This window comes from Falco cherrug, chromosome 6 (assembly GCF_023634085.1).
Source record: "Falco cherrug isolate bFalChe1 chromosome 6, bFalChe1.pri, whole genome shotgun sequence".
Lineage (NCBI taxonomy): Eukaryota > Metazoa > Chordata > Aves > Falconiformes > Falconidae > Falco > Falco cherrug.
Window position 1 is genome coordinate 64,689,153 of NC_073702.1, and position 27,976 is coordinate 64,717,128.

At 45.3% G+C, this 27,976-nt stretch overlaps 1 protein-coding gene across 2 annotated transcripts; it reads left to right on the forward strand.

Annotated features, from left to right (window-relative positions):
- Positions 1–9: 9 nt before the first annotated feature.
- TRAF3IP2 (TRAF3 interacting protein 2) lies at positions 10–27,039 on the forward strand. Of its 2 annotated transcripts, XM_027814612.2 has the most exons (10): positions 10–184; positions 7,544–7,622; positions 7,857–8,612; positions 11,709–11,898; positions 14,167–14,342; positions 15,764–15,852; positions 17,648–17,716; positions 20,058–20,174; positions 21,341–21,415; positions 26,436–27,039. In XM_027814612.2, exons 2-10 carry the CDS (start codon positions 7,607–7,609, stop codon positions 26,580–26,582), a joined length of 1,635 nt encoding a protein of 544 aa, XP_027670413.1. In that variant the 5' UTR covers positions 10–184; positions 7,544–7,606; the 3' UTR covers positions 26,583–27,039. The 2 variants fall into 2 exon arrangements, with proteins under 2 accessions (XP_027670413.1, XP_005445766.2); XM_005445709.4 differs by lacking the exon at positions 10–184 and having other exon boundaries at positions 693–7,622.
- Positions 27,040–27,976: the final 937 nt, after the last annotated feature.

Below are 27,976 nucleotides of genomic sequence, written 5' to 3' on the forward strand. Positions count from 1 at the left end.
GCCAGTTCTGCCGCTTACCTGGGAGAGGCAGGGAGGGTGTCGTAAAAGGAAGGGAAAACAGCCCCCGCCCGCCGGCTGGCTGGGGAAGGAGAGCCGGGCACGCCAGAGCGGCTGGGCGCGCCGAGGCACGGCAGCCCTCCTGCTTTCCTCGGCCGGCGCAGCATAAGCCTCCCTCGGCCACAAGGTAAGAAGTGTCAGAGGTGCTGCCTTTCTCGGGCCCTGTCCGCGATTAGCTGTTGACCCACTTCTGGCTCTCAGTGGTTTGGTTTTTTTCCCCCCCTCAAATTCTCTCGCTTTCTCCCCCTCTCTCATGTAATGATAGCCTGACTTTCACAGACGGTTACAACATGTTTCAGCCATTTCACTGCAGTTTTGTTGTTTGTTTGTTTGTTTGTTGTTTTTTTAAAAATCTGGAGGGCTCTGGGGTGAACAGTGGGAATGGACACGCCTGGTGTCGAAATGCTGTCCTGCCTATTTGCGTAGCTGCCTGGCAATGCCCGGAGCCAGGCCTGCTCCCGCTCCCGCCCTGCATGGCTGTGCAAGCTCAAGGCGCTTTGTTAGCCAAGGGGTTGGCTCTGCTCCTCTTCTCTGCTCTTCCCTCCTCTTCTCCCCTCACCTCTTCTCCCCTCTCCTCTTCTCCCCTCCCCCCTCCTCCCCTCGCCCCTCCTCTCCTCTCCGGCTGCCCTCCGGTCCGCAGACCTCATGAGAGGTGGCTGGAAAGCATGAAGAAAACAAGATCGTAGATCCCTTTTGCACTGTCCTCCATGGCATTGGTATGGAAAGAGTGGGGGCAAGCTAGTAGTATTTCTTTTTAATTAGGGTACAATCAACCATATAGAACCCTCTCCCATTTCACACAGTAACTGTCTCAGGATCTGGGTTTTGTAGCCCTAGCACCGGCTGGGCAATGGGAACGGCAAATCTGGGCTTACTGATCCTCAGCTGCCACCGGTGACCACCAGTCCAGAAATTCCCATTTCTTGCAAGCCCTGGGTATGCTCAAGGCCTCTCCTGGCTGCATCCGTGTGGTCTCGGGCAGGCATTGGTGACCTGCCACCATTGGACAGGGCTGTGAGCCCCACAGTAGGTGACACTGGAGGCAGGGGTGCACGGGGCACAGGTGGCAGGTGCCCTGGCAACAGTTTGCCAGTGCCACCAGGTGCCGGCGAGCATCTGCAGGTTGTGCTGCTGCCTGCGATGCTGTCAGCCTCTGAGGTCAGGTTTGCTTTTGCTGAGCACTGGCAGTGTCTTAAGCCTGCTGCTGTTTTGTTTCTTTTTGTTTTTTTTTATGGGGTTGCATTTTCTTTTTGTCTTTCTAAGGCGGGAAACAAGGCATGTGCAATTATGGTGTTTGTGTCTGTCAGTGCCCTCCACTCCCAGCAGTGGCTTTTGAAATTTGGCAGAGGGTACACATTTCTGCACATTTCATGAAAGCAAGCGAGCTAGGCTGTTCTCATGCCAGCTGAGGGAGATGAGTCAGGTTCCCCAGGCGTCCCCATGCCCTCCCACCACCCATGCACCCCACAGCCTTCACGCTGTGGAGCAGGGAGAGCAGTTAGGGACAAGGGATACGTCAGCTCCACGAAATACTGGAGGGTCTCCCTTATTAGGAACCAGAGGCTCCAACATAAGGCACAAAGCGAAAGCAGGCTGGGGAGATTTATGCCTCTTGGGGTGGTCCCCCCATCAACCCCGCTCAGCTAGCCACTATTTTGTGCCAGGATTTTTAGGTGTCCCGGGGCCATGGGACATCCCAGTTTGGCAGTTACTCAGTGCCTATGGGAGTTTTATCATCATCAGAAATGGGTAGGAAGTAATTTCTGGAAAAAGTATTTTTAAGGATACCTGAGATCATTGCAGACATTTGCATATTTCACAAATATTAGACAACTAGCAGGGAATGTTGCCTGTATATGAGATGCCTGTCTGGATCCGGCTTGAGGGTGTGGCACTTCTAGTTTCTTATTACTTATTGCCTAGCATTCCTATTACATGCATATCAAAGTCTACACTAAAGAGGCAAAAAAATATCAGGTCTATACTGGCCTTTGCACCATGGATTACCCAGTGAAACGTTAGTGCTGCAAAAGGGAAGGTGGTATTTGCCATGCAGGGAGGGTTGGAAGTATATTCTCCTCTTCTTTCCTATACATGAGTATGTATGTAGACTTTCATGCCGTGGCTGCAGAAAATATGCAAGAGCAACCTTATAGTCAGTGTGGAAGAGGATTGTTGTTTTCATGCTCTTTTTATACTTCTTCCAGAAGTCATAAAAATAAACGTTACTTGTCCTAGAGGGCTTAAAATCTGGGCTAGGAACGTGACACATTGCCTTAGTCTTCACTGTGGAGGGTATCCAGGGCAGAGGGTAAGCGTCCGTGATGACAGCAGCCAAAATTCTTTATGGTGAAGTGTGAAACTCTGGAGCTTGGATTTCCTTCACTGTGTTTATTTAGGTTATAGACCCAAAACAGTTCCCACATTTGCACTTGCTCTTCCTAAAAGGATTTGTCTCTGGGTTTTTTTTGAGGAAAGTTGTGTCTAGTGTTTTTGCAGAGAAAGCTGCACTTAAGACAAGTGTACTTACACACCTATGCTTATCTGACCCCATGGCAACATCATTTGTTGCAATCTCAACGTGTGCATCCTCATGGCAGCTTGCAAATTCTGCATCCACTTAACTCCCACCCTGCAGATTGGTATCAGCAGCACCAGGGAGCTTAAAATATTCAGCCGAAGTACATAGGAATTATTTGGAAATCAAGAAATTCCTGTCCGTCCCCTCTCCTTATGATCTCAGCTTTGCCTTAATCTATACCCATACCATTTCAGAAATGCGATGACTGATAAATAAAAAACCCTTCCCCTGTGTGTTGTGTACCAAGGAAGGTGAGGTTTATTTCTCAGTCTAATATTTTCTTTTTTAACAATGCAGACAAATGTAACTTGATTAAAAGAGCAAACATATTTTCCCCTCCCCAGAAGTGACGAGGAGCGCAGCTGTGCTTGTGTTGCAGAGTGTCTCTTCTGTTTCTTCACGACAGAAGTTTTCTAATCAAAAGCAGATATAGATGGTTAGTGGGTGTTTTGGGACAGCGCATCCTGACAAGTCTTTGTGCTGGGAAACAGATGAAATACCTGATGGATTTTGCAATCAGCTGCAAGAAAACTGCACAGATGAGCCTGAGCCCAACACCCTGCCTCTCCCTGGCCAGCCCCTTGCCTCTGTTGGATGTTTTTTAGTTTAGGCCTTGATTCAAACTTGGGTGCTCAGGCCCATCTCTACCAACCTGCAGAAGAATTTATTCCCCGTCGTTTATGCTCTCCCTGCAGCTTCCCAGGGGTGACCATTGCCAGCAGCAGCCAGCCGTGAGCAGGAGGGCTGGGCAGTATCCCTCCTGGCTCTCTGGCGGGAGCAGTGGAAGAACGTCACCAGGTGTAGAAAGTGCCTCAAGGGAACTCAGATGTGGTTTCTTGCCAGGAGCTTGGGTCACTGAGCACCCACCCAGGAAGGTTATTTGCTAAATTAATGCACGTTGCAGAACTGGGTATATTAGCAGGGGAAGGAAGAGAAGGAGAAAGGGTGGTTTATAGAGCTCCCTCAACTTTTGTGAGAGCAGTCCAGGCCTGGTTACTCTGTCCCTTTAGAAAGGGCCTCTTCACTTTATTACAAGCAGGAATATGTGCAACAGCTCCAGCTGGTTATCAGTAATCTCCTGCATAGTCATAGGTGCAGGGGGGATATTAAATTCTCAAAGCTTTCTGGCAATATCATGATCTGACTTGAAGCTGCAGTGTCTTTGGAAGTAAGATTGGGCACGATCTACGCTCTCCAGCTGTCTCCGTGCCAGAAAAGGGATCAGGCTACAAGGCTCTGAGGGTATTTCGATATGCTGAAGCATTCCTTTGCCCTAATTCTTCGATACGGGAGATCTAAGCAAGTGATTTTTCTGTCCTATGCATAACTACACTTGCAGGATAAGCTAACTGGAAAAGTCAAAGGAAACATAATGAAACTCCGCAGAACAAAGCAACATAAAATACCGGGATAATGGAGTCAGTGTTGGGTCTTCTTCCAAAAGCCAAGGATCTTCAGCAGAGCAGAAGCAACATCCTGAAGCACTGCTGTTGGAGGAGGATGTTTCTGAATCATCTGTGTGATTTCCAGCATCGTGGGGATTTCTCTTGGGAATTCCCATCCACATACCATTGCCAGCATTGCTCAAAAAGTGTTCGGTGTGTCCTGGGTTTAATTTATCCTTGGGGCCATCTCTATAGACAGAGCTCTGCTGTTGTAACAGTTTCTCTCTCCAGCCAGAGCTACTGAGGGAGGAGGATGAAGTCACTTTTCCTCCTTTTTAATGATGTGTCTGTTTTAACACCAAAGCCCTCAGCCCCTGGGTGCCTCCTACTTCGGCCCTGTGGGAGCAGGGGCTGTGTGTGGGTATCAAAGCTCCGCTTGCACTGCTCTGCTATCCTTCAGCAGGGTCTAAGCAAAAACATATTTTAAAAAACTAGAAGCTTTTGCAGGTAAAAACACAAGTGGTGGAATCAGGTGTCTCTTCTGTCTGACTAAAATATTTTTACTTAGATATTTGGAGTAATTTTCATAATGTTTAGCTCATGTTACACAGGAACAAAATAAGGCTGTCATTTAAATACTAAGTTGATTTGAGAGAGAGAAGCATTTATCCTTTCTGGCATCTAAACTAATAGGAAAGACAATTTTAAACTATTCTGAAGTAAGCCATTTGAAGAGTTTGGTAGCTCATCATTCGCAGTACAGTTTAATGGAGTCTTAATGTCCCTCCTCCAAAAGGCAGAGTAAATAGCAAACTTGAAGAAAACAAATCTGAATTTTTTCTGCCCATGTTGTGCCTTTAGGTTCACACAGTCTGTGCATGATCCGTTTCAGATAGCCAGATGTTAGCAATGGAACTAAAAAAAAAGACCAAAAACTTTAGTAAGTAGTAACTTTTCAATCCCATCTGACACCCAATCCAAAACCTACTGAAGTCAATAGATTCCTATTTACTTCACCAAGCTCTGGACTGAGTTCTTGATTTCTCCACAGAAATCTGTTCTTCTTGTCAAGGCACTAAACCAAAGGCTGTTGGATATAGACAATCTGAATTCAAAGTGGTTTCTAGCATTTTGATCTGGCTACTTCAGACACCATCAAAGAAGCATCTTAGTGTATGAGATGTCACAAATTTGTGAAAAGCCACATTTGGATGTTTGCTAAGGATTACATCTAGTGGGAGGGATGCTCAGACAATGCACATAGCTGAAGAGGTGGAGCTGTACCCCGGTACCCGCAGCTGAGCTTGTGCTTTGTGAACACCAGGGTGAATTTTGCACAAGGAACCACTCCACTGGAGATGCTTGGTGGGTGGAGTAAAGAGTTTGCAATGTGATTTGTGCTGCTCAAGTGTGTCATTCAGCTTACAAGCAATTGCACAGATACACACAAGTTGAAGCATGTCTGAGCAGGCCCTTTGAGGCCCAGTGATCCAAGGGTCAGGTTTACAAAGCTGTTGAGATGAGCAGAAGGCAGATGTCTTGCAGGGAGTTTGACACCTAACCTTCACAGGTGCTTCTCTTAAGTCTGGCAAGGGACCACTCGGCAGCTTTACACCCTGATTCATGTAAATCTGACTTGGCGCTTTACTGTCCTGATGAGTCACCACCACAGGACTATCAACGTTTAAACTGCCACCTGACCAAAGGTCCTAGGTAAAGGACATTTTGACACTGCTGCACAGGACAGTGCAACACAAGTCCCTGTCACGGTCCTGTGCTGATTATGAGAGTTGGAGGTTTTCCCTTTCCCATCACATCAGTTTTGACTGTCAGAGAACCGTGACTCGGCAAGCAGGGCCAGTTAGTGATGTGGTGCAGAGGAAACGGATGCAAACCAGAGGGAGAGATGTGTGATGGTGCTGAGCTGACCGTCAGGATTTCAAGCCTGGGTGCTTGTATGGGAAGGAGCTGGTTTGGCATCAGACCCAGCGCTGTCACGCAGGGGGCTGCAGTTGTCAGAGCAGCAGCGTGTTCACTGTGCTGGTGCAACTAATAGCTGCTCTAAGGACTTGCCTACATGGGAAAATTTACCAGCGTAATTATCCCACTGTAATTATCCCAGGACAACTCTCCCTGTGGATGTGCTTACTGTGACATAGGCTATGTATGAATATATGGTAAATCTTCTGTCTAGATGGATTTCGAGTTACACAGAGGAGTAATACTTACATTGTAGCCCAGCAGCAAAGCACCGTTTTTATCCTACTTCCCAGCAAATGTTACACCCAGAACTTTCTATGGCAGAGGTACTTCCAGGGGGAAGTACATGCCATTTGATCTGATCAGCTTGAATGTAAAGCCTCACTCTTGCCCTGTATCACAGGGCACACCATTTGCTTTTACAGAACCACCGTGGGAGCCAGGGTAAAGGTTGGGACACTGCCTTATACCTCTCTCTGATCTTGTTCAACTGTTTTTAGTACTGTGGTCATTTGAATAAGTTCTTCATTTAACCTTTCTGTTCAAGCTACTGTGACCAAAGTTGGGACAAATCCTTGGATCGCTAAAAATGCTTCAAACATGTTGTGATTTTGACTTTCTTTACCAGCCTTTCAAGCCAGATTCTGTTGCCAACTATTGTCACTCTCATTGCTTGAGTGCTTAGTCCATTCCTCTCTGGTAACTCTCATACTTGGGATTTTAGCTTCCCCAGTGTGATAGATGGGGAAATGATGAGCACCAAGCTTGTTTCTCTGTGCTCCATGGTGACAGATAGAAGTTGCTGGGAGCAAGCTAATCTGCACCCCTGTATAAGAGGGCTGCACGTCCTGAAGCCCACTCAGCATTGACCCATCGCCGCTGCTGTCCCTCTGAGTGAAGGTGGAGCAGAGGCGTTCATCATCAGGGATCGCTTGGCTGGACCAGATATACTGATAGCACCCCCAAAGAGAAGTGATAATTTTGTTGTTTGGGCCCAATCCAGTTCCAAAGGAAGGCAAAAAAATCCAAACAGTAACTAACATCTCTAAATTGTCTTTTAATTTTCAATAATCTGAAATAACAACAACCATGTGATAATAGGCTGGATAAGTGGTTTGATAAAATAAGCATCAACACTTGGAAACAAGCTTTGGAGTTGAAATTACTCAGCTAAGTGTGTGGTGAAGTTTAGATGCAAGGCATCAGTGTGAAGCTATTATTAGAAGGTCCAGAGTAAAATAATTGCAAGTGATTGTATCACCTGGAATATGCCCGAGCCAAACCTCCAGACCTAAACAGCCTGCTCTTTTTACAGGTGCAGAAATTATCACTGAGAGTGTCTGTGTGCTTTTCCCCCCTCCAGCCTCAGCAGGAACAGTAAGTTCCAAAAATCCCATAAAAGCATCTGTTTTGCACAATGAGATTTCCAGAACTCTTTAACTGGTATTTCTTTTCCAGTGTCTGAAATAGAGTTATTTTAGGATTATTGCCTGTGTGAAACTGTACCATGTTCACAAGAGTCCTTTCTCTTGTTTTTCAGTTTGCTGGAAAATCCTGGCCTTGCAGTAAGGCAGGTGACTCTCGTTTTCTACAAAACTTGGAAATGGCCTCTGTGTCAGGTTAGTCCAAAGTAGAACTCTGTGCTAGTTACACTCCAGCTAACCCTCTACTTTCTTGCCTTGCCAAAATTCAGCCAGATATTTCTTGCTGTTTTCTGCCTCTCTTTTCCAAAAACATAAAAATATAAAGAATACATAATGCTCTTCAGTATTCCAGCTCACAGTCATTGAGTGATGACTGACAACAAGCATTTGTCTGTATGGCTGTCCGTCTACAGTGTTTCTTCTTTTCAGGCACTTCTGTGGGTCGAAGCATACCCGTCGAAGTGGATGAATCTATGCCGTGGTCCCCATTTCCTGAACATGTCTTGGAAGAGGCTTTGCAGCCTTCTGGAGAAGACGTGGAGGACAAGGAGTCCCAGAGACTGTGTGCTGTTCAAACACCTCAGCCTGTGGCCGATGCACCACGCCTCTGCAGCGTACCAGCACATCATCAGTCAGCACCATCTGTGGAGCCGGACAGCAGCTTGTGGTCAAAATATACCGATCCTGGTGGAGACGGACGCTTCTGTTCCCCCGGTGAATCAATAGCTGGAGTGGTTCCCTCAAAGATGCATCTTGTAGCTAAGGACAAACCAGGCATGCAGCCAAGATCACAGCTTTCAGCTGACACTGGGCACAACTCCAGTAAATCAGAGCAGAGCTTGTCTGATGCTCCCAAGGACTCACTGGAGGAGAGCAGCCAAGGGAGTTCACGGTCACAGCAACCCTCAGGAAACAGACCTCCAGCAGAGCTGGGAACTGTCGACACAGGGTACAACTCCCAGTCACAAGATGTCATGGGTATCAAGCACCTGGAACCCCCCTTGCCACTGGTGTCCATGCTGAACCCCCAGGACCTCCCAGGACCGCTGATCTCCAGAGAGTTTTTTGCAGCTGAGCATCAGCAGTGCCCGATGTGCCAGCACTTGCCCCATCCCAACACCTCCTCGCAAGCCCATGGCTGCTTTGGGCATCGTTGCCCAGCAGAGCAGTACCCCCAGGGACCACGTGAGTAGTACCACCCACCCCACGAGAGGTTGTTCGGGTGTATCACAGCCATCATTCACCAGACAGGTGTTTTCCTACTGTACTTAATGGCAATGCTTGACATGCAATTGTTAACCTTTGTAAACATCTATTTGCGGTCCACTTTGTGTTTCCAGATTGTTGGGTTATGTGGCTGGACTCCCTGATGCAGAACCTCCGAGCCAGATAAAAAGTTAAAGAGGTCACAGTTACTCCTCAAATGAAGGCTAATGATTTTTCCTAGAAACTAGCCTTTGTCGGTCACGCTCAGCATACACAGCATTCTCCCTGCTGTTATTTCATATTCTAGTCATTTCCTTCCTCCTTGCATCAGTCATTCAGCAGCATCCTATACTGGCTTAATTCCTGTTGCTTTCATAGATTTCCTTGCTCCCACTTGGATCCCCAAAGTTGAGATTTTTCTGCCAGAATCAGGATGGGAGGTTACCCTTGATGTCTGTAGATAGTATCTCCTAGCGTTATGACCAAACTCACCCATGTGTGTTATTTCTACGTGAAAAGAGCATGACATCCATCATCTTCATTTTTTTCTCTTGTCAGCTGAAACGAAAGCTCATTACTTAAAATGGAGCCCTCTCGGCTGCTGGTGATTGTATCACGGAGCACTGATGTGACTCTGTCAATATGGGTGTTTTGGCTCTTGGAGACTACGACGCAGTTTACAGCCTGCTATTAATTAGTATTCCTTTTCAGTGTCTGAGATTTTTATCTGTTATAAAGTGAGCTTTGAACATTCAACAGCAATATCATTGTTTTAATATAATTTATATTACATTAGACTCATGAGACCCCAGCCCATTTTGGGCTGGCTTTGTAATAAAAAGCTCTACGCCTGTTCTGATAACCCTTTCTTTTTTAACCTTCTGTTGACTCCACAGCATTTATATTGAATCTATTTAAGGAGTTTTGTCATTCCAGCCATGTGCTACAATTTGGTATATGAAACAGCGAGGGTATCAGAGCCTCTGTTTTCACCTCTGATCTTGGGAAGGGAGAAGGGGCTACAGACGGACTTCTGTCAGTGTCTACAGCTGAACATTTGCAAAACATCCTCTGCTTTTCTTTTCATACCTTCTCCTTTCAGTTCAGCTTTAAGCAGACAAAGAGCTGGTTGCACAACACCCCTCACTATTTTCCTCCATTTACCTCCTCCGCACGTGGGCATCGTGAGAAGCAGGACATTCGCTGAATGAGGCCTTTTTGTTTTAAAGCTGGAACTCTGAAGAGCTTTCTTTAGAAAAATCACTACTGTTTCAACCATATCCAGAGGGCAAAAAGAATAAAATAAACTCAGTTGGCTGGAGCAGATTTGGTCAGGACCAAGAAGCTGGCAACTGTGCTCCTGTTTCTCGCATGCTCAGTACAGTGTAAATCACCTACTGACAGCTCCTTGCGTTTCAGATAATTGTTGGGCAGTGGCAACCCACAACAAAGCTTTGCAGTTCATGTGTTGCAACAGGCCTCTCCTGGGGAACAGCAATTGTGCCCGTAGGCTTTAAGCTGGCTCTGGACACCTGCTATGTGTCTGCTTCTGAAGTCAAAGAAATCCTCCCAACGATGCTATGTGCCCAGGGACCATTAGATTTTTATATGTGAGAGCTGTTGGTGTGTGCAGGCATGCACACTTGGCCACACCATGCTTCTGAATCGCAGTGGTTGCATCCACTAAAACACTGTATTATCAGGGAGATCCAAAGGAAGTTGGTGAAACGTTGGCCTAAAAACCTGTAAACCAAACTGAATCTCCCAGACCCCTGCCACCTTCCCTAAATCTGGTCATGAGGAACCCATGAGAAGATCGTATTTACTTTCAATTTTGTTCTCCCAGCCTCTTTCACCCTGTCCTGTTGCAAATAGTTAAAAGAAGGAGCAGGAAAATCTCCTAAAACAATCTCAATAAATACAGCATTGCCGGCTCAAAATTCCATCAGGAATCTCTTTGCAGTTGTGGAGCTGGTGTTTTTTTATTAAAATATTGGCTCCTGGATTTGGTCTATTTCATCAAAGCTTTATTTTCTTTCTTTTTTTTTTCCTCCTACCCTTTAAAAAACTGTAGTCCTCATGGCTGCTAGGAAAAGGAAAGCATGACCCCAAAATCACTAAAAGGATTTAAAAAAACAGTTTGGGGAGGGGAGGGGGGGGGAAAGAGAGCTTGAGTACTGCAGCTTTCAGAGCCAGCTCATAACACCATAATCATGCAGCACTAATAAGCCCTGCCAGGCTGGACTTTGATCTGCGCACAGAAGCTTGAAAGTGCGCAGAGCTGTTGCCTAATGAAAACTGCAAGCAGAAAGAGAGAGAGAGAGACACACACACACACACACACACAAATTAGTTTTCCCCGTTTGGGAAACAAACAGCTTACATTGCTTTCTCTTTCAGTTATGCCAACAGTTCCACTGTATGCTAGTTATTAAGCAGCATTATGTGTGCGTGGCCAACAGTAAGGCTTTTCAGAATTACTTGAGCAAAATTGTCACTTTGGGCTTCGCCTGCAGCCTCCTGGATGGCAACAGGAGCAGCAGCATAGCCTTAAAAGGTCACTTAGGCAGAAAATTCATACAGGGTGAAGTAACAAACCAAGAGATTATTTTTTCTCTTTTCATTTACAATAATCACAGTCTGTTTAGCCTTAGTGTTGCAAACCGGTTTGTTCCAGGATTTTGCATCTGCTTTCATGAGAACGTTGGGATGATTCATTTTCCCAAGTTATTGCCAAAAATAAATTTAAAAAAAAAATCCCGACCAAAAAACACTGAGGCATGGTAAGTGCAGGGACAAAGCAGCCCTGAATGTTTAACTGTCAGTTGTCCCAACAGCCCAGCCCAGAGCAGGGATCTGAACCTTGCCATATGTGAATGGGAAATACGAAACTTCAGACTGTAAAACATTCCTTAATCTGGCGTCTTTCAGACCGAGATACCTGCAAGTGCCTCCAAACTGCTCAGTTTCCTGAGACATGAAAGAGGACGTGCCTGGAAAGGAATAAACACAAACTGAGGCAAAAATGTATTGGCTGAGATTAGAGTTGCTGCCTTTATTTTCTCACCCTCCCAGATGGCAGAGCTCCGTACCAACATTTTGCACATACATCGCAACCACTTCCTCCTGTTCCTGGACCTTGCATGAGAGTTATCCGCCCGGCCCAGCAAGTCATCCCAAATTACTCAAACCTTCGTGCTCCCAAGGGCACTGGAGACCGACCACCCCAGAGGACGTGCTCCTCCCCTGGTCCTCCTCGATTCCCGTAAGTACGCCTCGGGGGTGGGGGTGGGGGGTGGGTTGTGTGCAGTGGAAACTCCTCTAATCTGATGTTATGGGCTTTCAACCAATCGTTCTGAAGCCTTGTAATGTTAGCATGCCCAGGCTGCAAGGGTACATGCCAGACGCTCGGTAGTTTTCTTTTTTTGCTATTTTACACCCAACAGGGGCCTGACCTTACCCTAGAGAACTTCAAAGCGGGATACCTGATATGTTGTTACAGCGCAGCCTGAAATGTAGACATTAAGGAAGACAAATGCTTGAAGGTTAAAGGGATGAGGGCTGAAAAATATCTCAGTTGAAACCTTAGAGCTCTCCTGCTGGAGAGCAGAGGTCAATTCGGCGGCTCACTGCAGTCTTCAGCTTCACGCTGTACCAGCCTGGGACGCCTCTGTCATTGGCTTCCAGCAATTTCCTTCTTATCTCTTCTGTAGTGCAGAGAAAAAGGGAGAAAATCTTGTCCATTGCCGATACATTTTTACATTGCAGTTTGCAGCCTTTTCTATGATTTTTCATGTAGTAATAAAATACCACATGTCTAGCCACGTTTCATCCAGGGCTTTTTGACAGGTCTTCAAATATTAATTTACTAGGCCTTATATCTCCCTCCTTGTAAATATGTCATTAACAGATGGAAAATACTATCCATGCGGAGTTTTCTCCAGGCTCAGCTACCTGAAGCCAAATTGAAACTTCAGGTATTAAGGACATTTGAAATCAGACTGGTTTTATTTGTGCTGCAATACTTTTAGAGGTTCTAAACTTACAGGCATCCGTGTTTGAAAATGTCTGCTTGCGTGCCATGGTCTTGGCAGAAAACTGGGAGAATAGGCGGGCAAAAGAGGGTGGACGACTGAAGTATCGCACTGCTCTGGCCTCTGAAAAGTTAGGGGCTGTGACAGAAAAGTGACAGCAAGATAAGGCAGTACCTGCAGCAGAGATAATTGCACTGAAAAGTTTGTATGAAATTGTAAAAATTACTGAGGAATAGTGGGTATCCTCTGCAGTAGTAAAATTTTAAAACAAACTCCTAATTTTTGGCGCATCTGTTAGATAAGGTGAAGTTTTGGAAAGATGTGTGAATTAGCCACAGGGTAGCCTTTTGTGGCTGTCGGTGAGGTACGTGTTGCTTTTCTCAGTACTTTCTTCTGCTAGAAGAAATCAGAATATGCGAGGTCTGTCCTGCGGCTGCATAGCTGGTGTTTGCATGCTGATTCCAGGAACGGCAGTTATATGTTGGTAATATTTGCCTATAGAGTATTTTGTAACAAAAACCATCTGTACCAAAATGAATAAACCAAATCTTAATGTGACAACAGAAAACATGCTGTGACCAGCCTGTCATCATTCATTTAAGGAAGGCAAAGAAAAAAAAGAGAGTGGGCTTGATTGACTAAACATCACTGCTCTGTGGGAAAAAGCTCTCAGAGAAACCTAACACTCATCCAACAGATTCAACCCAGCGGATTTGAAGCACACCTCATGTAAAAATCTCTGTGAGATTCCCCTTTCTATTAACTTAAACTGTGAAGCCAAAGTGTAGTAGGACAAGAACTGCTAAGCTTCCTAAAATCATCCCTTTCTCACTGTTTGTTGTAATGGAGAAGATGTTAGGCAAGGTTAATGCAGGTCTGGAGAAGAGATCCCTGACATGAGAAACCCTCGTTAGGTCTTCTGTTGCTGGTCAAGAAAATAACTTTGTTCCCTTTAGTAAAACACTGAGTTTTGTCCAAAACTGGAGACGCTCCAGCTGTGCCAGAGCTGGAGGTGGAGTGCCCTTGTACCCTCATTTTTCCCAGTCCCCACCTTCTGCTGTGCCTCTTGTGCTGCACAGGACATCCTGGGAGGATCTGAGGTGCTATGAAGCATTGTTTAGATAATGGGAGGAGGTTCCCAAGTGCCACGCTGCTTCCGTACATGCGTAACAACATCCACAGACAGCATTATTTCTTGCATAGAAACAGCCTTTGCTTCTGCTAATTGCCAACTGAACAGCTTTCAGCTATGAAGTACGTTTACTTCCTGTAGCTAATGTTGCTTCTGCAATAAACTGCTTCTTGTGTAGACTGTCACCAAGGTATCCATTCAAAAGATCATGTAATAACTAGAGATGCAGAACCAAGCATTTCTACAAGAACTTTTCCCAGCTAGTACGCAGATAAAGTTCTTAATGTGTTATTAAAAGAAAAAAAAAATCTGAATTTTGCCTGAAAAGAAATATTTTTTTTAAATCCTCATTTGCATTTCTTTGTAGAAACCAGCTATACAACCAGCTACCTAATGGTCAGCTTCCCCCCAAGGCATGTGGCCAGGATGAAGCATGCTGTTGCCCTTCTGACAATTTTCCATGTCCAGCTGCCATCCCAAGACCTCTCAGTAACCCTGCAGCCAAGGGAACTCTGAGAACCAGCAATTTGCCGGAGGAGTTGCGTAAGTGGTTAGCAAATTTGTTCTGTGCAAGATTTTACAGCGCGGCCTGACAGCTTTAGGTGGGAAAGCTCCAGGGGGCAGAAGGCAGGGGGAACAACACTAAGACACAAAGACAACAAGAAAAGAAAATACTGAGTGTCATCACATCTGTAGGGTGTGAGCATTTGTGTTTGGTGGGATAGAATCCCCTTGAATCCTGAAAACATAATTGTCATTAATTGCTTGTTATTTTGTTTACAAAAAACAAATACCGTTTAGATTGCTTTCATGACTTCTTGCTAAACAGGATGTCCCTTTGAGGCAGGAGGCACTGAAGCTTACAGTAAAAGACTAATAACAAACAAAGCCTTGGGGATAAAGTGTTTCTGCCTGTCCCAAACCAGACAAATATGTTGAGTCTTGACCTCAGTTTCTCCCTGACCTGGTGAGGGGAGAGGGCTTTGGGCCAGGAGCCCACACTGAGGGCCGAGGGCAGCACAGACACTGGCTGAGGTGCTTCCCCTGCCACCAGCCCCTGAAACACCTTCACCCTTTAACTCTTACGGGAAAGTCAGGTTTCAGAAAACTGGCTTCCTTCTTAATGCCGTGCTGGCTAGCAGGTAAGAACTACTGGCTACCATTGCTAAGAACCCTCCACATCTCTCCTGAGGTTTTGATTTTTCCTTTTTATTTTCATTTTGCATATCACCTTTCAAATCCAGAGAGTTGCATCTCGCTGGCCTGTAGGAGTGAGTTATGACACCAGATACCGCTCTTGGATAGACCCTACTTTATCAGTTACTGCGTCCTAGATACAGAAATGACTGGATAAAATTGTGACATTCGTGATACACACAGAGCTGCGTTAGATTAGCCAGCTGGTTTACCCTGACCTGCAAGTCCATGATTGTTTAGTTAGTAAGAACACTCCTTCCATGATGGCAAGGACAGCTGAAGACATTGCGGTCATCAGCCAGCCATCCTGCCTGAACAGGAGGTTAATGCTGCTATAAGGTGAGGCAGTCTGGCACGCGTAAGGGCTCCTCCAGCTCGCAGTCAGATCAGTGAGGGCTGGGGGAAAGCTGTGATGGTTGCAGGTGGCACGAGCTCTGGGTGAGGGCCCGACCTCTTTGTGTGCCAAAGGGCTGGGGAAGGAGCAGCTCTGGCAGCAGGGCAGGGTGAGCAGCAGGGTGATGTTACCCTCTGCGGCTTCCACAGGGGCACTGGCCAGCAGCAAGGCAGTAGGAGCTTAAATCAAGAGCAAGGTTTCTGTTGAGTTCAACACCAAGCCACTGTGCTAACTCTCATCTGTTTCATAAACAATTTGAAGGGGTGTAGGTAGGCAGAGCCCGCAGTGCAGGGAAGAGGAAGGCTCTGAAAGTCTCACCCTCCAAATGGTGTATTTCAATGCATCGCATATTCATGTGGACTCTCCCTCCTAGGCAAGGTCTTTATAACTTACTCGGTGGACACAGCGGTGGAGGTTATGAAATTTGTGAACTTCCTGCTTGTAAACGGATTTCAAACTGCTGTAAGTATTCCTTCCGGAGAAAATTACTTTCAACCAGGGGTGAAAAGAGAACATTTTTCAAAAAGCAGAGGCGATACACAGTCCATTTAAATGTTTTTCTGTTTTTCATCACATTTTGTAGGCTGAAAAAGATACAAACAGAATGAACTAGCCTTGGCTTTAAAAGGTGTAACTTAAATGATTTCCCTTTTCATTTGCTTGTATGTTAACTGAATTTTATGCTTTCAAATGAGTTTTAATAATGACCCTGGAAAACTTCATTTAGTGACGCTAGATACCAGAAGGGCAATAGTATGAGCTTTTGTGAGCTATTCCATTAACATTGTCTCATATTTGATCTGTAATGTCAATATTAAAAAAGGTCAAATTTCATGTTCATCCCATCCCAGCTTTGGTTCTTCAGATGTGAATACCTTTCTGCTAAAAAATGATCTAAAGTCAGTGTATTTCACACAGCTTAATGAAACAGCCCATCTCATGGTTTCATTTACTTTGTTACACTTTTAAAAGGGATTCTAAAACCACTGGTCTGAAAAGGTCTGTGTCCTACTGTCTAATCTCATAAGCCATCTAGATTTTCATTTAACTTCTCCTGAGTTTGCTTCATCATAACGGCCTTCTTTAAGGGAACCATCCACAGAGGCTGTAGGATTCGGTGTTCATCAAAATCTTGATTCATATTTTCTTATTTCAAGTGCATATGCTATCTGACCCCTCAACCTTCACTCTTTGGCTTCAATTCAGGAAAGCATTTAAGCAAGTGGTTATCATTAAACTGAATGAGACTCAGTGGGGGGCTTTGCACATGCTTATTTATTTTCACGAATCAAAGATTTTTTCCAGAGACTGCAATTATACTTCTCTGCAGCAGTTCTGTACTATGACAAATTCATAAGAAAGTCCTGGGCGCCATAGAGGTGCAGAGTAGAAGGCTCATTAATAGCACTTTTGCTGGATGGGCAGTTCTTGGAGCCTCCTGCAGAATAATAAATATAGCAAAGTGGCCCCAAAGTAAGGAAGCAAATATATTCTCTACTTTCAAAAAGGGGAGGGGGGGGGGGGGGGGCAGGGAAAGACCGGAGAGCAGAACATGACTCTTCTATCAAAAGCCTGGAGAAGTTAATACTTACTCCATTGATCACAGTCATTGATTGCCAGTTTCTGGGCTTACGAGCGTTCAGGGAAGTGAGGGGTGTGGGTCAGATTGTCAGATTCAGTCTTACGAGGTGCTCCACCTGTCTGCTGTCACTGAAGTCTGGGTTACTGCATCCAGGATCAGTGACCTGGCTGACTTCCCACCACACACCCTGAAAATTTAGTTCAATATGAAGCTAAAACTTGACACTTAGTATATTTTGCAGCCAGACAACAGTGGACATTTGCAGCCGTAAAGAGGTGGGCAGCCATCCACCTTCATTAAGTGTTTAGAGTGGCAAAAAAGGCATTTTGTAAACATCGTATATCTCACTGTCAGTGGTTGCTCCTTGTTCCATTGAGCAAAAAAGCCCTGGGAGTTGGGAGCTGGCAGGGCAAGGTGACTAGTCGAATGGCTGGCTGAGCAGGAGCCCAGCAGTGTGCTTGCAGCAGCCCCCCTCCACCTGCCTGGGGTGCCTGTCCAGCTCAGCTCTGGACCGCAGGGAAAGGGGAGAAGTTGTGTATGTACACGTTCCTTTCCTAAGGGCATTAGGCATGCATGTTGTTAGAAACTTGGGAAGAGAGCAGGCACGTTTTCAGTGACACCAAATGGGGAGGAAAGGTGAAAGGATGCTCACCACAGACTTTCATTCTCTTGCAGATTGATATATTTGAGGACACGGTACGAGGTATTGACATCATTAAGTGGATGGAGCGCTACCTAGGTGATGTATGTAAAGGCAATTTAACCTTGTTCATGGCAGAGGTGACCTGAGGAAAACGAGTGAAATATTCTGATAGCAACAGGAGCAGAATCAAAATACAAGACCCTGCTATCGTCTTCCCTGCCCCTACAGAAATGGCAGAAGCCTTGCAGGGAGAGCATAGGCGAATCTCAGTGACTGCTGTATCTTAGGGTCCCAGAGCTCTTTCTCTAAGAAATGAAGTGCTAATCCTGACATTCCTGCCAAATTCCAATGCTGGCTGTTACAATCAGCCTCAAGCTGTCATTGGACAAGTTCCTCCGTCTAATTTTTAACTAGTGTTTTTTAGCTATGCTTGGTTAAAATGTTATCTGTATTTCAGCCCAGGTTGCATAGCAGTGGCTAAGTTCATTCTGCTTCTCACCTGTAGTTTTTACATTGCTATCCAAAACAGTGGAGGGTTCTTCTGGGTAAACCATCCTATATGTAAACTGGAAAGTGGTGTTCTGTTAGTCGAATGATAGATTTCCTCTCATCACTTTGTTTCTATGTAAGCAGTAAAACAGAGATTTATGTTGCTGCCAGTGCAGTCCCCCACAGCAAAAACTTCCTCTGAAGTTCAGCTGAGCAGTGAGTGCACATCTCTTTTAGGATCAAGCCAAGTGGTCTCATTATACCAGCACAGCTGGACACAAACTGGTGATTCTGTCACTCAACACATTCCATCATGGGTTTGCTTCCTTTGATTCATGCCTTGCTGGGTAGCCACTGGGCCTCTGACTCACTCTAGGCAGATCTCCATGGTTTGGGAATAGGATGATAAAATGGTGGGCTCTCCCCAAGCTGAACAAGGAAGCTCAGCCATCTGAGACAGCACTACACGGGTTTCCTGAAGGCGTCCAGCAGGACACCTTAGCTTAAGCGCACTAATACGCAGTCATGGTACTACTGCATGCAGAGCCAGCTTGGGGCCTCTGCTGTGGCAATGCAATCGTGCTTTTTGGGGCTGCCGTCAGGACAAATTAGGCTTGGGCTTACCATGTGTAATGGAGGTACTGAAACTAGAAGCCAGGGTGAATTTGCTTTTGCCGAGAACATCATTATCACCTAAAATACATGGTAGATCTCCTTTGAGACTCCCGCACAGTCAGTAGGGGAGACCAGTATGTGCAGAGAGCAATTCCCTGTCTCCGTATGAGGATCCTTCTCCGACTGCTCGCTCCAGAAATGTTTGTTTTTCTCCATGGACTCCATGGACCGTAGAAGCAGTTTCTAACTTCAGAACCCTTACACATGTGAGGAAGAAGGGACTGCTTGGACATAAGCAGGGGATGTCTGCAGCTGGGCATGTGTCTGCAAACTCTCAACATCTGTAAGTGCTTACATGCACGTCAGGCACAAGCAAAAGTAATTCTGGAGTATGTTGAGTCAGTGTAAGAGATAATGGCTTCTAACCATATCTGACCTTGTGGTGGGAAAAATTGCCTTGATATAGCGCAGAAGGAAGAAGTTAATTAGGTGCCAGGCTGACTGTGAGCCACAGACTTGGAAGCCTTATGCAGCCTAACGTGGTGGGGATGAAAGACAGGCCCTAGGTAAACACAAGTAGGAGGTTTTTAGCTGCTGAGCCTCTTCACTGGCCCACCATTAAGGAGGAGGGACGTTTCCCAGATATGAAGGATGGTCCCTCTGTGGAAACCTGAGCTCAGTGGGGGCCTGGGATTAAACAGCTCATAGGCAGGGTCCCAGCTGTCCCAGCAAGGCCAGGAGCATTGCCTTTGGCCCACTGCACCAAGCTGGCACAGAGCTGCTAGGTACCCCTAATCTGCCCAGGCTATCCGCGACAGCCCACCTTTCTGCACAGTCACCTGTCCACACACTTTGCCACCAAGATGAGCAAGAAAAGTTGTCATTTCTGTTGCCAAAAGCCCTAGATGTAGCTTCCATAGGCAACTGCCTTTAATGGCTTTATGCAAAAAAAGCCATAGATGGTTAAATAGATGCACTTTTACATAAGCTGTTGCAAAACATTTAGGTCTGAATTTGAAGATAAAACTTTTCTGTGTATGTACATAGACACTCTACACTGATAAAAAGTAGCTTTTTATTACAGGGATTCCAACTGTAAACTGGTAGCTGCTAATACATCTCTTGACATTTAGGTTTTCTATATTATGAGATCTCGAGAAATAATGAGGAGAACGAGTGTACGAGTTCTCCTGTATTTCCTGCCAGAATGAATGAGATCCTCTCGTGTTTGCCAAGAACATAAAGATCACTTAAAACACAAACTGGCAGATTTCCGATCTGCCTCTACCAAACACGCTGCGTTTCCCGATTTCATAAAAGTGCTTTTCTTCCTAACAGAAGACGGTGATGATAATCATAGCAATCAGTCCAAAATACAAACAGGATGTGGAAGGGGCTGAATCCCAGCTGGACAGGGATGAACACGGCTTACATACTAAATACATCCACAGGATGGTAAGCAAGGACATGCATTTGCTGTTTTACAAAGACAGTGTCTCTTCTTCTCAAAAGACAAATCTGTCTCCAAATGGCAGGTTCTTTGCTTTGTTTTCCCTAATCCCCGTAGTTAAACACCCCCCTTTGGAATTCATTAATCCTCCCTCTCATCAGCTCCGTATGCTCATTAACATCTGCTAAGAGGTTCAAGAAAGAAAAATCCTATTAAACATGCTCATCTTATTTCTCCATATTCTTTATTGTTCAATGTTTTTTCCCCTCCTTCGCCTTCTTGAGCCCTTGTTGCCCTGTTGTGTAGCCCTGAGCACAGTCTTATCTAACAGTGCCTGACCTTCCTCCCTAAAAACAGCCCCTATCACTTCAGCCATCGTCTGACTGGGGTCTTTTTTCAGGCAGCAGTAAAGGTGACTGAAAGGTGGAATTGCAAAGAGAAGGCCAGAGCTGCAGGGGCGGGCTCCTCGGGGGTGCAGGGTGGCGGGGGACCGGTGGGGGTCACAGGTACATATCCCTGCAGTCTGTCACAGGATGGGCATCTAGGCCAGAAGAGCCCACAGAGCTGTGAAACTCATCCTTTCTCCCTCAGATCGCAGTTTGCTGCCTTTCTTACCCTACGATCCATCTGATTCCCCAGTTTGATCCTGCAGTCAAATTTCTCTGAAGCCGTCCCCAACAGCAGTACTTTGATGTTCTTACCACCCCCGGGATGCCTGTGTCTAGGGACACAGGGGACAGGCTGAGTCCCAGCTCAGACACGGAGCTAGGACATGGGGAACAGGCTGGCCTAGGTCCTAGCTTGGAGACAGACCTGGCCTCTGGCTGAAATCTTTCACCCTGCTGGAGACTGAACAGGGCCCTTGGTCAAGTCAAGCTTCATTGGTTCTGGATGGGTTTCCTGGGATTGCAACTGCAGCTAAACCCACAATTACTTCACACTAAATGCTCAAGAAATGTTGACAGATCTTTCCTGTATCCCTTCTGTAGTAATGAAGAAACAGATAAAGGGGCCAAACAAAACGATACCAAGTCCAGCAGCAATAGATCAAATCACGTAACAGAAGAGCAGTTGAAGTAAGCAGCAAATGCTTTTACACATAGGATTCAGATGCATGCAAGGAAAAATCAATGTGTCGTTACAATAAACCTGGCAATGTGTTCTTTTCTAGATGCAGATTGAGTTTATACAACAAGGAAGTATGAACTTCAGATTCATCCCTGTGCTTTTTCCAAATGCCAAAAAGGTAACATACAAATACCTATATATACTTCTCGCAACGATTAAGCACATACTATTTTGATCACAATGCACCAGATGAAATCTTAAAACCTAAACCCTCAATTTCTTGGTTCTTAATATCCCACCAGTAATATTCCAAACCTACATTTCACATTAAAAGTTTATAGGTTTAGGTATATACAAATAAAAAACTTTTCATCCACAATATAAATCAGTGCAGAAATGTATTTCTGATGGTGAACGTACAACTAAATCTCAAATTGTCTTGAGCATTGAAAGAATTTAAATGGAGAGAGACAATTTATGCAGCAAGCATGCTTTTTAGATTAACCCTTTTATAATTCTGTCCAGATGTAATGCCGATGAGTGAGATGGGAGAGATTTATGACTGATATGAAGTGAGGATCTGGAAGAGGGTGGGTTGAGAATATAAAAATAAAGAGGATAATAAATACTAAAGTACTAGGCCATTGCTTGAACTTTGATGGGCCAATCAAAGACAAACTGTAAGGTTTTTTAGGACTTGCAATTTCATCTGCCCTCCTTATTGGCTTTGAAGATTCATTTGAGAATAAGTAATGCAACAGATTCCCATCTCTTCTTCCTCACTCTGAGAGAATCTCTTGGATTTCCACAAGGCCAGAAAAATTAAAAGGCTTCTGTTATAGTTGAGAAATCACGTTCTTCCCCAAATGTAGAATGGATGTATTGTAATCACATCCACTTTTCACCGCTAAATGCTGTGTGCACTGTTGGGAGCTGTCATGTTACCCCTAGTACAGCTGCATTTTGGAAAAGTATGGGAAGAGTCTGTACATTTCCTTGGGTGCCCAAATTTTGGAACGTGAATCAAAATTTAAACAATGCTGTCAATGGTTGTAGGGCTGTGAGGTCCCTCTGCGCTTCTGGATTTTAGTGTAACGAGGTTCTTTATTTAGGCACCAAGTTAATATAAACTCAGAAATTGGAAAATATGCCCCCGGGTTTGTAAAATACGTAAGGTCCTTTGGAATGAGTGGTACCTCTGGTATTTCATGTCATTCAGCTCGCTTCCTGAACGATCTGTCTGGTAGTTGCCTTAAGTGTGAAAAGCTGGGAGACGGCACTGGTGGGAATTGGGCAGACCAAAGGCAGGGAACTGGTCAGCATTTTGAGTCAGTCCTTGCAGCTTGATCTGGGGGAAGGAGCAGGACTGCTCCTAACCTCGGGGGCTCCTTGGGTGCCTGCTGCGCGAACAGACTATACAGCCTGCAGCCGTCTGGCACCTGAAGGGTTGCAGAGAGAAGTGGCCCAGGAGGCACTAGAGCTGCCTTTGGGCTTTGAGTCAGAACAATAAACTTAAGTTAATTTTGGCTGAACTTTATGTATCAGAAGACTAACTAGCATATAGCAGCATTTTTCTCAGACAGTCATCTATAAGGAATTTCCAGGGTTGGTTTATTCAGCTGCTCCTGTCAAAGCATCAGGCCCCCAGCAGCCTTCCTGCCCATCCTCTGCAGTCCACATCACCCTTCAGTTTTTTGAGGTGCCTTCCTCATCTAAACCATGCAGATCAGCATTTTCTATTGCCATTAAGCTTTGCTCTTTTTCTCCATACATTTCTTTGATACATCATCTACCTTCATCTGACTAGTTACTGATAATGTAACTGAGGCTATCATGGGTGGAAGGAGAGCACCAGAGCCTGAATAAGTTGTGGTAATGAAGTCTGTGGGCAGTCACAGGAAGAGAGGTGTCTGAAAAATGCCACATATATGTACAATTGGATGATGTTAGCAGGCAAATTACTTTCATTTTGTCTTTTTTATACTGTCCTTTACATGTTCCAGTACTGCTGTAGCTGGCAGGGGAAAAAAGCAGGAAAGCAAGGTCTGGAAGGTTTCATCTGGGGGTGTCGCTATTAGATGAGTTAATCTGATATGAATCGCATCATAAAGCACTGCTGGTATGTGAAAGTTAGTTGACCTCCAACAGGAAGGAATCTGTGTGATCCAAAGAGTGTTCATTAGGAAATTGAATAATGAGGGGAAAAAGCACAACACACAGTTAAGGTGGCATTTCCAGCTTCCCCTTGTACACTGCTAAAGGGAACCCGGGTCTTGCTGGTTCAAGGTTTGCATCCAGCCAGTCCACAGAAATGTGTCCTCCTGCTGTGGTCTCTGGATGCCCAAAGCATTAAGCTGTGATTGCCCCATGCTGGAGGCTCCCTCTGGCAGAGCAGAGGGTGAGGTGGGCAGGGTCAGTGCCAGGGAAGCCAGGAGAGCTCAAGCCACGCTCCACTAACAGAGCCCTGAACGCACAGCGCTGCCCTCTGCACTGATAAGCTCTGCCCTCTTCCTACCAGTTTGGTCCTCAGATTTATGAAATACTCTCTCTGTGGCACAGAGAGAATTTCCTCTTGGCTTACAGATACACAGCCAAATAAAAAAAACCTAAAAGGGCAGTAACCATTTTTCCATTACTCCCACCTGCAATGACAGCCAGTGTCACGTGGCAAGGAAAAGCCCCCTCCCCTCATTTTCTCTGTTCTCCTTCTGGATCAAAATAGCAGCTATATTTACCCCTTTATCCCTACTACACCTCCCTCAAGATAAAATTATTGCCAGAGCTGATTAGCGTGCAGGTGCTTTTTGCACTGAGTTCATTATGGAGGATATTAAATGAAATTGGCTGTAGGAGCACTTCGGGAAGAAAGGCACAGAGCTTGTCTCTCGATCTATAGTGCCTCTCTCATTATATCCCCACTTGCTGGTTTCTTACCTACTCTACTATACATTTCTCACACTAATTTCTATCTTTTCAAGCTTAACTAATGATTTCCCATGTGGACCTGTATCAAATGCTTTACTGAAGTCCAGACCAACTATGTCTGCTGCATTTCCTCCCTCCAAAAAACGCAGTTTCTCATCAAAGACAGAGAGAGGGCTCGTTTGGCAAACCCTTGCTGTATTTCATTGCATTTTCTTCTATAGTTCTTAGCAAGATTTAATAAAGAAACAAATTTTATGTAATAAGGGTATGCACATGCACACAAACATAGTTATCTATCTTTCTCCCAGTAATATTCAAAACTCTTGGCCAATTTCAAACAGCTTTGTCAAAGGAATAAAGGTCACAAAGACTAAAATCCATTCCCATATCAAAATAGGCTTGCAGGTGGAAGCAAACTCTTACTTATGCTGCCAGCAAAGGGAACACTGTGGGATCTGACTCTTGTTGGGTAGTGAGGTGTCCGCCTGGAAGAGCAACATTTTAAAATCTCCACTTTGGGGAGACGGTTGACCAAAGCCTGTACTTTCTCAGCCACTGGAGAAACACAAAGGCCAAGCTTGATAGATACCTCTGCCACTCACCAAGCCACTTGTTCAGAAGCCTAGGTGAGGTCACACTAATGAGTCTGTAGGCTACCTCTGTGACTTCCCTCATTTCTTTTATACATAAATCGTACAGATCTAACAGAGTGTTTACATCAACTAACACAAACCACTTCCTGAGCAGTGCAAACGACGCAGCCTCATTCCTACAGCTGTACAGGCCAAGGAGAAAGACAGCCAATTTGAGAGGCACGAGGCTTGGGAATGAAAGATTTGGACTGCAGCTAGGTTGTTTGCTGGCAGGCAGGATGTGCTGCCCATGCCAGGGCATCCCCTGGCGAGGCACCAGAGATGTGGTTCATGCCAGGAGCTTTTTCCTCTGTCCTCTTGGAGCTAGCTCCACTGGCTTTACAGGGACTGTGGTGCTCCTAACGGGGGCCACCCTGGGAAAATACTGCCCTGCTAAACAGGAAGGCCAGGGAGCAAGTGCTGGATGTTTTGCCTGCTGTTGCTTACCTGTTGTCTCACTTTGGCAGTGTTCTGGTGTCTCGAACAACAGTTCTCCAAAAAGAAATCTCCATCTCCACAGTGGACATGAGCTGGTTTTGGTCAAGGATCAATTTTTGACCCTCTTTAATTAGTGGTACGATAGTAGCCCCTCACCTGTACACATCTAGGCTGTCTGTATGGAAACCTCCCTGGGCTGTGGAGACATGGGAACATGAGGTCTGAGCAGGCTCCTCTCCGTCAGCCCGCTGTCTCTGTCCAGGGCCATGCTTCATTACGTTAAGGGGCACTAGCCAACCCCCCTGAAAGGCTGCATCTTTCCCAGGACAAAAGGTGTAGAGGAATGCAGGCAGTGGGTTGATGGGCACTGATCACATGCAGCTGTGGCCTTGCCTCAGAGGCGGTGGGTTGATTGACATGGACGATGTGCAGGTGTAGATCGTTCCTGCCAAGTGGTTAAATAGCCCTGAGGATGGTGGGAGAGGGGTTGGATGGAGGAGGGGGTAGCAGTGTGGTTTGGCCTCTGGAGGAAGGAGAAACAGTGTGGACAGTAGCATCTGACTGAGGGTAAAGCCTTGTTGCAGCCTACTAGTTTGCTTGTGCTGTAACAGTAAAGGAGTGGTGGAGGTTTGACCCTGCTAGCCTGGAGATGCATTAGCCTGTCCTCAAGCTCAGCATCGGCCTCATCCTCCTGCTCAGGAGGTGGCCGAAGGACACCACGCTTGGTGAAGAAAGGTGCAAGGGGAGGGGGGGGAGGAGGCTACCAGGATGAGAAATGCTGCCCTGGGGTTCTGCTCTTTCCCTGCTGATTCTCATCTCGAGGTTGAATGTGCCGTTTGGATCCTTCACCAGCTTTTCCCTGGTAGGGGCACTGAAATGTCTCCCTTCTCTTCTTGGTGTTTATTTTCATAAGCCTTTAGATGCCTGTCACTGAGCTCAGACTCCCTTTGAAAAGTGGTGAAATTAGCCAACGTGATGGCAGAGAAGAGAGAGAGACAGGCAAGCTGTGAGATCACACAAAGTTCATTTATTTAGGAACCCAAATACAATTCTGAAGCCAAGTTAAAATTTCTTGTTGTTACAGGAAGTGCCTAGAACAGACAAAATGAAATCTTGCTTGGCAGGGTCTGATGGAATCTGCAGGTTCTGGTACAGATTCAGGAGGATTTATGGGATTTCACTTTTTTTTCCCTTGTTTTTCAGGAACACGTGCCTACCTGGCTGCAAAACACTCACATTTATAACTGGCCAAAGAATAAGAAGAACATCCTTTTGCGGTTACTGAGGGAGGAGGAATACGTTGCTCCTCCAGTAGGACCTTTACCGACACTCCAGGTTGTGCCATTATGAACATTATTACTTAAAGTGCATGACAAGCAGTTGTTAAAGGGTTGTTCTTGGCAGCAAGCCAACGCTCTTCCAGATGGCTCCTTTTGGACAGAAGACATTCTTTCTGCTAAAGGAATTGGTTATCTTGGGTAACTCAGGCTCAGCTTGTTCTCTACCATGTCAAACATCTATTTCTGAAGCTGATGGGGCAGAACCCTTTTCTCTAGATTTTTTAAATAAGCTGCAAATGGAAAGAATGCCCAGTTTTATTTTAACATCTGTTTTTTAACATAATCCTTTATTAGTTGATATAGCAAACAAATACCAGAAATAATGTTGCAGTAAGTGTAAAATTAAAATTATATCCTTCTTTTTGCTCAGGGTTTCTTTAAAGATATTCCTGCCTTGTATAGCATTATCGAACAGTTAACTTGTATATACGCTATTAAATATATTTGCCTTTTGTAAGGCAACCTTATATATTGCATCAGCTTTTATTATTGCTGGGAACAACGGAGGAATGGTAACTGTTGGGTAACACAGGTTTCCCTTAGCCTGTCTTGCATAAAGACACTGTCTTCAATTAGAGGGCTCTCGGATCTGAAATGTCTGGAGTTCCATTTCCGTACAACTCTGCCCCTAACACCTTCAGTGTGTTGCAGCAGAAGTCCACAAAAGGAGAGCTAAATGCTTGACTGTGTGTATGCTGTCAGTACCATGGAACGCTGCAGTATTTTTTTATAGCAGCCCTTTAGCTTCGTTACTGCTTTGCAGCCCTTGCTTAAAACAGAGCATGCCGAAGGACAGTTGACACTTGGAAAGCCAGCAATTGTTAAGAGAAATAACATTGACTCCTACAACTTGTATGTGGTATGGAACAATAAAATCTGAGATGTTGGGGAGCCATGGGGTGGTGGCAACCAGGAAGGCTCAACAACATCACATCTGCTAAAACCTGAACTCTTTTTTTAACAGAGCACGTAAGTACCACTTTGAGGGTTCTTTTTTTAAAACTGCCTTAACCTTACTGAGGTAGTAGTGGACCCTGTTGTCTTAAAACTCTGCAGCCTTTATTCTTCAGAGTAGTCGTGTAAGAATGTCCTGCTCAGAAACAGAACATTTCATGGCTGCTCAATGCAGGCTCTTTCCAAGGTCCTCCTCAGCTTTATTATTTGTTATGGAAGGACCCCAACACAGCTTTATAAAAAAATGTTTGGTAGTCTGAAAACTAAACTAGCAGAGACGCTGATGCTCCTGTTAAGACTACCCAAATTATTTAATTAGCTTCCCATGAATGTGGTGCCGGTGTGGTATGTTGATACAGGATGTGCTTTGTGGTGCTCACGAGAAAAAAAAATCCACATTGCAGACATACTCGGGTTTTCCTTTAGCAGGCTTTTGCATAAAGAGTTGCA